Source organism: Scyliorhinus torazame, chromosome 3 (genome assembly GCF_047496885.1).
Source record: "Scyliorhinus torazame isolate Kashiwa2021f chromosome 3, sScyTor2.1, whole genome shotgun sequence".
NCBI classification, from domain to species: domain Eukaryota; kingdom Metazoa; phylum Chordata; class Chondrichthyes; order Carcharhiniformes; family Scyliorhinidae; genus Scyliorhinus; species Scyliorhinus torazame.
Window position 1 is genome coordinate 352,666,751 of NC_092709.1, and position 10,649 is coordinate 352,677,399.

General features: G+C 59.1%; 1 protein-coding gene across 1 annotated transcript in view; it reads right to left on the reverse strand.

Moving 5' to 3' along the window:
• Window positions 1-771, reverse strand: part of tex261 (testis expressed 261) — a 24,519-nt gene extending 23,748 nt beyond the window's left edge. Inside the window, exon 1 of the mRNA XM_072497754.1 lies at window positions 593-771. Within this exon, the coding sequence (XP_072353855.1) occupies window positions 593-662 (70 nt within the window). The 5' untranslated portion in view covers window positions 663-771. The remainder of the gene's footprint in view (window positions 1-592) is intronic.
• Window positions 772-10,649: the final 9,878 nt, after the last annotated feature.

Here is a 10,649-nt window from a genome sequence, read left to right on the forward strand (position 1 = left end):
ACCCCCCCCCCCTCACACTCCCTTCTCACCCCCCCCCCCCCCCCTCACACTCCCTTCTCACCCCCCCCCCCCCCTCCCTCACACTCCCTTCTCACCCCCCCCCCCCCCTCAATTCCCATTCGAAAGTTGGCGCCCTGCCGAGCCGTCTCTCTGATTGGATGAACAGTTCCCACACAGCTGTCTGATTGGCCTGCCTGCCTCAGTGCCTTGGCCAATGGGAGGGTCGATTGCCCCATCCCCCAGCAACCCCGTCCTGAGCATCACTGCGACTGGCCACCCACCCCCACCCCAACAGCCTGCTGGGAGGCTGCAGCTCATTGGACACACCTCTGACAGGTCCCTGTATGGAGCTGTGTGATTGGCTGGGCGCTGGGTGCCCACGTTGCTCGCTCCCCTCCCCCCACTTGCCCCGGTTGGGGGTAAAATGACCCCCTCAGAAGCCACGGTAACCGCCCCTCCGGCCTCAACCTCAACAACAGCGCCGCCAACAGCCGGGAGGAACACTGCGCTGTTTCCCTTCACTGGGCCCAGGCCCCGAACTCGGGTGAATGCGCCGCCGGAGCCGAGCTCGGGCCCGGAGCCGGTTACTCACCGATTCCCAGCGTGACAAACGCGACCTGTAGCAGCAGCGAGAGCCAGCTGAGGAGATAAAGGAACCACATCCTGCTGCCCGGGGCCCAGGGCCTGGCACTGGGCTGGAATAAACACCGACAGCCGCCCTGGGACAGCTGCGAGGGGGGCGGGCAGCCGGCGGCCCGGCACCTCCTCCGACAGCGCCACCCATGGTGGAGCAGAGCCATTCACAGCGCCCACAGCCGGAGTGGAGAGGGGAGTGACCTCCAGTCACAGCGCCACCTCTGGGAGTGGAGGGGAAAGATGGACCTCCACATTAAGCCGCCACCTGCCGCAGTGGTGAAGGAATAGGTACCTCCGCAGACAGCGCCAGCAGCCGGAGTGGAGGAAGGCCAGGGTCACCATCCGGGGGGACGGGCATCCACACACACAGCGACACCTTGCGGAGCGGAGTGGATATCCAAACATAGCGCCACCCACGGGAGGGAGTGGGACCTGCAGGACGGAGTGGGGAGGAGGCGCGTCCTCCACCTACACCGCCACCTGTCGGAGGGGAGGAGGCGCGTCCTCCAGCAACACCGCCTCCTGTCGGAATAGATCAGCGACCGCCAGCCATAGCGACTCTTGCCGGAGGGGATAAGGATGGGGGAAGGAGCTGTCGGGACTCGCCTGTCGTCCAGATGAAGCTTTCCAGATGGGAATGAGAGAGTTTCACGACCTCCAGACACAGCGCCACCGGCCGGTGGGGAGGGGGAGCGGGACATGTCCGTCCGTGCAAAGGGCGGAATTCCGAAGACAGCGCCACCCCCTGGTTTAACGGGGAATAAAATCCGGAGACAGCGCCCCCTGCAGGAGAATGATGTCGGGTCAGGGGCTCGCGAAGGAGACTGATGTCGGGACAGGGATTGGCGAAGGAGACTGATGTCGGGACAGGGATTCCCGAAGGAGACTGATGTCGGGACAGGGATTGGCGAAGGAGACTGATGTCGGGACAGGGATTGGCGAAGATACCTGATGTTGGGACAGGGATTGGCGAAGATACCTGATGTTGGGACAGGGATTGGCGAAGGAGACTGATGTCGGGACAGGGATTGGCGAAGGAGACTGATGTCGGGACAGGGATTGGCGAAGGAGACTGATGTCGGGACAGGGGCTCGCGAAGGAGACTGATGTCGGGACAGGGATTGGCGAAGGAGACTGATGTCGGGACCGGGATTGGCGAAGGAGACTGATGTCGGGACAGGGATTGGCAAAGGAGACTGATGTCGGGACAGGGATTGGCGAAGGAGACTGATGCCGGGACAGGGATTCCCGAAGGAGACTGATGTCGGGACAGGGATTAGCGAAGGAGACTGATGTCGGGACGGGGATTGGCGAAGGAGACTGATGTCGGGACAGGGATTCCCGAAGGAGACTGATGTCGGGACAGGGATTGGCGAAGGAGACTGATGTCGGGACAGGGATTCCCGAAGCAGACTGATGTCGGGACAGGGATTGGCGAAGCAGACTGATGTCGGGACAGGGATTCCCGAAGGAGACTGATGTCGGGACAGGGATTCCCGAAGGAGACTGATGTCGGAACAGGGATTGGCGAAAGAGACTGATGTCGGGACAGGGATTGGCGAAGGAGACTGATGTCGGGACAGGGATTCCCGAAGGAGACTGATGTCGGAACAGGGATTAGCGAAGGAGACTGATGTCGGGACAGGGATTGGCGAAGGAGACTGATGTCGGGACAGCGGCTCCCAAAGGAGACTGATGTCGGGACAGGGATTGGCGAAGGAGACTGATGTCGGGACAGGGGCTCCCGATGGAGACTGATGTCGGGACAGGGGCTCGCGAAGGAGACAGAAGTCGGGACAGGGTCTCCCGAAGGAGACTGATGTCGGGAGAGGGATTGGCGAAGGAGACTGATGTCGGCACAGGGATTGGCGAAGGAGACTGATGTCGGGACAGGGGCTCCCGAAGGTGACTGATGTCGGGACAGGGATTGGCGAAGGAAAGTGATGTCGGGACAGGGATTGGCGAAGGAGACTGATGTCGGGACAGGGGCTCCCGAAGGTGACTGATGTCGGGACAGGGATTGGCGAAGGAGACTGATGTCGGGACAGGGGCTCCCGATGGTGACTGATGTCGGGACAGGGATTGGCGAAGGAAAGTGATGTCGGGACAGGGATTGGCGAAGGAAAGTGATGTCGGGACAGGGATTGGCGAAGGTGGCTGATGTCGGGACAGGGGCTCGCGAAGGAGAATGATGTCGGGACAGGGGCTTGTGAAGGAGACTGAAGTCGGGACAGAGGCTCGCGAAGGAGACTGATGTCGGGATAGGGATTCCCGATGGAGACTGATGTCGGGACAGGGATTCCCGATGGAGACTGATTTCGGCACAGAGGTTCCCGATGGAGATTGATGTCGGGACGGGGATTGGCGAAGGAGACTGATGTCGGGACAGGGATTGACCAAGGAGACTGATGTCGGGACGGTGGCTCCCGAAGGAGACTCATGTCGGGACAGGTATTAGTGAAGAAGACTGATGTCGGGACAGGGGCTCCCGAAGGAGACTGATGTCGTGATAGGAGCTCCCGAAGGAGACTGATGTCGGAACAGGGATTGGCGAAGGAGACTGATGTCGGGACAGGGGCTCCCAAAGGAGTCTGATGCCAGGACAGGGATTGGCGAAGGAGACTGATGTCGGGACAGGGGCTCGTTAAGTAGACTGATGTCAGGACAGGGGCTCCCATAAGAGACTGATGTCGGGACAGAGATTGGCGAAGGAGACTGATGTCAGGACGGGGGCTGCCGAAGGAGACTGATGTCGGGACAGAGATTGGCGAAGGAGACTGATGTCAGGACGGGGGCTGCCGAAGGAGACTGATGTCGTGACAGAGGCTCGCGTAACAGACTGATGTCGGGAAAGGAGCTCCCACAGGAGACTGATGTCGGGACAGGGATCGGCGAAGGACGCTGATGTCGGGACAGGGGCTCCCGAAGGAGACGGATGTTGGGACAGGGGCTCCCGAAGAAGACTGAAGTCGGGACAGAGGCTCGCGAAGGAGACTGATGTCGGGATAGGTATTCCTGATGGAGACTGATGTCGGGACAGGGATTCCCGATGGAGACTGATTTTGGCACAGAGGTTCCCGATGGAGACTGATGTCGGGACAGGGATTGGCGAAGGAGACTAATGTCGGGACAGGGATTGGCGAAAGAGACTGATGTCGGGACAGGGGCTCCCGATGGAGACTGATGTCGGGACAGGGGCTCGCGAAGGAGACAAAAGTCGGGACAGGGTCTCCCGAAGGAGACTGAAGTCGGGACAGAGGCTCGCGAAGGAGACTGATGTCGGGACAGAGGCTCGCGAAGGAGACTGATGTCGGGATAGGGATTCCCGATGGAGACTGATGTCAGGACAGGGATTCCCGATAGAGACTGATTTCGGCACAGAGGTTCCTGATGGAGACTGATGTCGGGACATGGATTGGCGAAGGAGACTAATGTCGGGACAGGGATTGGCGAAGGAGACTGATGTCGGGACATGGATTGGCGAAGGAGACTAATGTCAGGACAGGGATTGGCGAAGGAGACTGATGTCGGGACAGGGATTGGCGAAGGAGACTGATGTCGGGTCAAGGGCTCCTGATGTAGACTGATGTCAGGACAGGGGCTCGCGAAGGAGACAGAAGTCGGGACAGAGTCTCCCGAAGGAGACTGATGTCGGGACAGGGATTGGCGAAGGAGACTGATGTCGGGACAGGGATTCCCGAAGGAGACTGATGTCGGAACAGGGATTAGCGAAGGAGACTGATGTCGGGACAGGGATTGGCGAAGGAGACTGATGTCGGGACAGGGATTGGCGAAGGAAACTGATGTCGGGACAGGGATTGGCTAAGGAGACTGATGTCGGGACAGGGATTCCCGAAGGAACCTGATGTTGGGACAGGGATTGGCGAAGGAGACTGATGTCGGGACAGGGGCACGCAAAGGAGACTGATGTCGGGACAGGGATTGGCGAAGGAGACTGATGTGGGGACAGGGATTGGCGAAGATACCTGATGTTGGGACAGGGATTGGCGAAGGAGACTGATGTCGGGACAGGGGCACGCAAAGGAGACTGATGTCGGGACAGGGATTGGCGAAGGAGACTGATGTCGGGACAGGGATTGGCTAAGGAGACTGATGTCGGGACAGGGGCACGCGAAGGAGACTGATGTCGGGTCAGGGGCACGCGAAGGAGACTGATGTCAGGACTGGGGCTCCCGAAGGAGACTGATGTCGGGACAGGGGCACGCAAAGGAGACTGATGTCGGGACAGGGATTGGCGAAGGAGACTGATGTCGGGACAGGGATTGGCTAAGGAGACTGACGTTGGGACGGGGATTGGCGAAGGAGGCTGATGTCGGGACAGGGGCTCGCGAAAGAGACTGATGTCGGGACAGGGATTGGTGAAGAAGACTGATGTCGGGACTGGGGCTCCCGAAGGAGACTGATGTCGGGACGGGGGCCCCCGAAGGGGACTGATGTCGGGACAGGCATTCACGAAGGAGACTGATGTCGGGACAGGGGCTCCCGATGGAAACTGATGTCGGGACAGGTGCTCGCGAAGGAGACTGACGTCGGGACAGGGATTTGCGAAGGAGACTGATGTCGGGACAGGGGCTCGCGAAGGAGACTGATGTCGGGACAGAGGCTCGCGAAGGAGACTGATGTCGGGATAGGGATTCCCGATGGAGACTGATGTCGGGACAGGGATTCCCGATGGAGACTGATTTCAGCACAGAGGTTCCCGATGGAGACTGATGTCGGGACATGGATTGGCGAAGGAGACTGATGTCGGGAGAGGGATTGGCGAAGGAGACTGATGTCGGGTCAAGGGCTCCTGATGTAGACTGATGTCAGGACAGGGGCTCGCGAAGGAGACAGAAGTCGGGACAGAGTCTCCCGAAGGAGACTGATGTCGGGACAGGGATTGGCGAAGGAGACTGATGTCGGGACAGGGATTCCCGAAGGAGACTGATGTCGGAACAGGGATTAGCGAAGGAGACTGATGTCGGGACAGGGATTGGCGAAGGAGACTGATGTCGGGACAGGGGCTCCCAAAGGAGACTGATGTCGGGACAGGGATTCCCGAAGGAGACTGATGTCGGGACAGGGATTGGCGAAGGAAACTGATGTCGGGACAGGGATTGGCTAAGGAAACTGATGTCGGGACAGGGATTGGCTAAGGAGACTGATGTGGGGACAGGGATTGCCGAAGGAACCTGATGTTGGGACAGGGATTGGCGAAGGAGACTGATGTCGGGACAGGGGCACGCAAAGGAGACTGATGTCGGGACAGGGATTGGCGAAGGAGACTGATGTGGGGACAGGGATTGGCGAAGATACCTGATGTTGGGACAGGGATTGGCGAAGGAGACTGATGTCGGGATAGGGGCACGCAAAGGAGACTGATGTCGGGACAGGGATTGGCGAAGGAGACTGATGTCGGGACAGGGATTGGCTAAGGAGACTGATGTCGGGACAGGGGCACGCGAAGGAGACTGATGTCGGGTCAGGGGCACGCGAAGGAGACTGATGTCAGGACTGGGGCTCCCGAAGGAGACTGATGTCGGGACGGGGGCTCCCGAAGGGGACTGATGTCGGGACAGGCATTCACGAAGGAGACTGATGTCGGGACAGGGGCTCCCGATGGAAACTGATGTCGGGACAGGGGCTCGCGAAGGAGACTGACGTTGGGACGGGGATTGGCGAAGGAGGCTGATGTCGGGACAGGGGCTCGCGAAAGAGACTGATGTCGGGACAGGGATTGGTGAAGAAGACTGATGTCGGGACTGGGGCTCCCGAAGGAGACTGATGTCGGGACGGGGGCTCCCGAAGGGGACTGATGTCGGGACAGGCATTCACGAAGGAGACTGATGTCGGGACAGGGGCTCCCGATGGAAACTGATGTCGGGACAGGTGCTCGCGAAGGAGACTGACGTCGGGACAGGGATTTGCGAAGGAGACTGATGTCGGGACAGGGGCTCGTGAAGGAGAATGATGTCGGGACAGAGGCTCGCGAAGGAGACTGATGTCGGGATAGGGATTCCCGATGGAGAGTGATGTCGGGACAGGGATTCCCGATGGAGACTGATTTCAGCACAGAGGTTCCCGATGGAGACTGATGTCGGGACATGGATTGGCGAAGGAGACTGATGTCGGGAGAGGGATTGGTGAAGGAGACTGATGTCGGGACAGGGGCTCCCGATGGAGACTGATGTCGGGACAGGGGCTCGCGAAGGAGACAGAAGTCGGGACAGGGTCTCCCGAAGGAGACTGATGTCGGGACAGGGATTGACGAAGGTGACTGATGTCGGGACAGGGATTGACGAAGGAGACTGATGTCGGGACAGGGATTGCCGAAGGAGACTGATGTCGGAACAGGGATTAGCGAAGGAGACTGATGTCGGGACAGGGGTTCGCGAAGGAGACTGATGTCAGGATAGGGATTGGCGAAGGAGACTGATGTCGGGACAGGGGCTCCCAAAGGAGACTGATGGGACAGGGATTGGCGAAGGAGACTGATGTCGGGACAGGGATTGGCGAAGGAGACTGATGTCGGGACAGGGATTGGCGAAGGAGACATGTCGGGACAGGGATTGGCGAAGGAGACTGATGTCGGGACAGGGGCTCGCGAAGGAGACAGAAGTCGGGACAGGGTCTCCCGAAGGAGACTGATGTTGGGACAGGGATTGGCGAAGGAACCTGATGTTGGGACAGGGATTGGCGAAGGAGACTGATGTCGGCACAGGGGCTCCCGAAGGAGACTGATGTCGGGACGGGAGCTCCCGAAGGGGACTGATGTCGGGACGGGGGCTCCCGAAGGGGACTGATGTCGGGACAGGCATTCGCGAAGGAGACTGATGTCGGGACAGGGGCTCCCGAAGGAGATTGATGTTGGGACAGGGATTCGCGAAGCAGACTGATGTCGGTACAGGAGCTCGTTAAGAAGACTTTTGTCGGGACAGGGGTTCCCGTAGGAGACTGATGTCGGGACAGGGGCTCCCGAATGTTTGGTGTTTGTGCCTTGAACATATTCCATGTTTGAGCTTATACAGCACTCTGGGATTGAGAATTCCAAAGATTAACCAGCTGCTGAGTAAAGAAATTCCTGCTCATCTCAGTTTTAAATAGCTATGGGCGCGATTCAGCCACCATGTGGCGGGACAATCTTGGGAGAGGCCCAATTCGACTCTCGCTGCCCGGTGCGATCTGGATCACAGCGTCACTAGGCATGATCCGGGTATATATATTTAAACGAGCCATTAGCCGGTTGGTACTGGGGACAAGTGGAGACCAGTCGTGATGACCAATTGGGGGTCTCGAGGCCATTGGAGCCGCGAGGTGGTCGGGGACAGGGCAGTACGCTGGCACCAGGAAAATGCCAACTCACTATCTTGGCTGCGCCAACTGGGCACTGCCTGGCTGCCAGAGGCGCTGAGAGGGCCGTGCCCATGAAAGGTGGTGAGGGGGATATGAAGGTTAGGGTGTGAAGGGGGATATTCCTGAAAGGGGGGGGCTTGAAAGGACGGAGTGGGGGGTTGAAAAGTGGGGTGATAGTCGTCAGCCGTCAGCGACCCCATAGCGGGGTGTCCACACCGGTGGGGGCAATGCCCCTGTCTGCGGAGGGTGGTATTGCCCATAGATTGGGGGCCCCTCAAACTCACCAGGAGATCGGGGCATCCTTTCCGAATGACGGCCCGATCTCTGAGGAGCTAGTCTTGCCGGCGAGTTCAGCTCCCCAGTGTTAAAATCATTTCTACGTGAGGGCTACACCGGGGAGAAATTCCCCAAGGCCCAAAAAATGACAACGCGTGGGTGAATACCGTCTGGAGCTCACCCACAAGGCTGTGGGGAACACCACGCCAAACTCACCCCACATTTTCTTTCATAAATTTAGAGTACCCAATTCATTTTTCCCAATTAAGGGGCAATTTAGCGCGGCCAATCCACCGAGCCTGCACATCTTTTGGGTTGTGGGGGCGAAACCCACGCAGACACGGGGAGAATGTGCAAACTCCACACGGACAGTGACCCAGAGCCGGGATCGAACCTGGGACCTCGGCGCCGTGAGGCAGCAGTGCTAACCACCGTGCGGCTGTCATTTTTTTTCTTAATTCATTCTCGGGATGTGGGCGTCGCTGGCTGGGACAGCGTTTGTTGCCCATCCCTGAGGGCATTTACGAGTCAGCCACATTGCTGTGGGTCTGGAGTCACATGTAGGCCAGACCGGGTAAGGACGGCAGATTTCCTTCCCTGAAGGACATTCGTGAACCAGGTGGGTTTTTACGACAATCGACAATGGTATTAGACTTTCAATTCCAGATTTTTAAAAAATTTAATTCAAATTTAACATCTGCCCTGGTGGGTTTCGAACCCGGGTTCCCCCGGATTACTAGTCCAGCGACAGTACCTACGCCACTGTCTCCCCGTTAGAAAATGTTGGGAAGGTGGGGAGCACCTTCGGGGGATTGGGACAGTTGGGGACACATATGTGCAGCATTACAAAATGTTGCACCTGCGAAATATGAGGCCTCTGGCACTTTCTTCCGCAATGCGGGATGACTTCCAATCCCCTGCCCCCCCCCCCCCGCCCCTCCCGGGCATGGTGGTCTTGAATTCCCGCCCCCACCCACCCCAGGCACACCATGTGCAGGTGATGGGTGTGAGCGAGCACCCAGCGGACGGGCAGGAGTCAGACTATGGCATAGATTGTGGAGTACCAGCTCTCTGCGGGTTATCATGCATCCGCCTGCCATCGACAGTGACCCATTGGCACGTCACCCTAGGGGGATGTTACCCGGACCCTGGGAGAGTGCAATAGGGTGGGGGGGAGGGGAATGGAGGGGGGGGCAGATGTCAGACAAAGCCACGCCGTGTTAAGGAGGCGAGGATGAGGGCCTCTCTGGCCCTCCGTGCTTGCTGGACCGTCACCCCTGCCGTCTGTTCTCCATTCTCCGGCTGATCCGGTGGGTCCTCCCCGGCCTTGACCTCCAGCCCCTCCTGATCCGGCGCCTCCTCGGACGTGGCTGCATGCTCCTCCCCCTCCAGCACGTCGCCCCGCTGCTACACCAGTTTGTGGAGGACACAGCCGATCCCCACAAAGCGGGTGACCCTCCGGGGGTAGTACTGCAGGGCGGTCGAGGCAGCTGAACCACATTGCGAGGAGTGCGGTGTATCGCTCAATGACAGCCAGGTAGCTGCATGGACCTCATTGTATCGGGTCCCCGCATCGGTCACCGGCCCCCGTACTGGGGTCATTAGCCAGGTCCTCAGCGGGTACCCCTTATCCCCAAGAGCCAGCTGGCCATCTTGGGGTTGTCCTCGAGGAGGCCGGGGATGTCCGACTGCCCCTGGATGTAGCTGTCATGCACACTCTCCGAGAGTGGAAACACGTGCATGATCTTCATGTGGTCACACACGAGCTGGACATTCAGTGAATGGAACCCCTTCCTGATGTCGGGCACTCCCTGCCGGCCTGGTGAGCACAATGTGACATGTGTGACACCTATACCCACTGGACCAGCGATGGCGGAGAATCCTGCTGCCCAGGCACCTTCTTGGACTTGGTCCATGTCAAAGTTTATATAGTTAGCTGCCCAAGCAAACAGAGCATCCGTGACCTCACAGATAGACCTGTGGGCTATATCTTGTGCGGATGCCACACTTATCCCCACTCGAGCCCTGGAATGATGGTGAGGCGTAGAAGTTCAGGGCTCCAGTGACCTTGATGGCGGAAGTGGGTGTCCTCCGCCTCATGGTGCCCCCTGATGGGCAGCCTGAGGGTGTGGGGTGGGGCGTCCACCGCCTCGTGTCTCTGGCGACACTGCTGCCGCTGCCTTGCCCTCCGCCTGGTCTGCCAGCAGCACTGCGAGGGCAGCCTCCGCGGGGTCCAAGATATCATCCATCCCGTGTAATATCTGTAAGGAATTGGAGAGGGTGTGAGACTGACAACTCGCAGTGTCCTCCACCCCGGAATCCTTCATTCCCCAATGGCTCCCCCCCCCACCCCACATCCCCTGCCATCTGACACGCCCTGC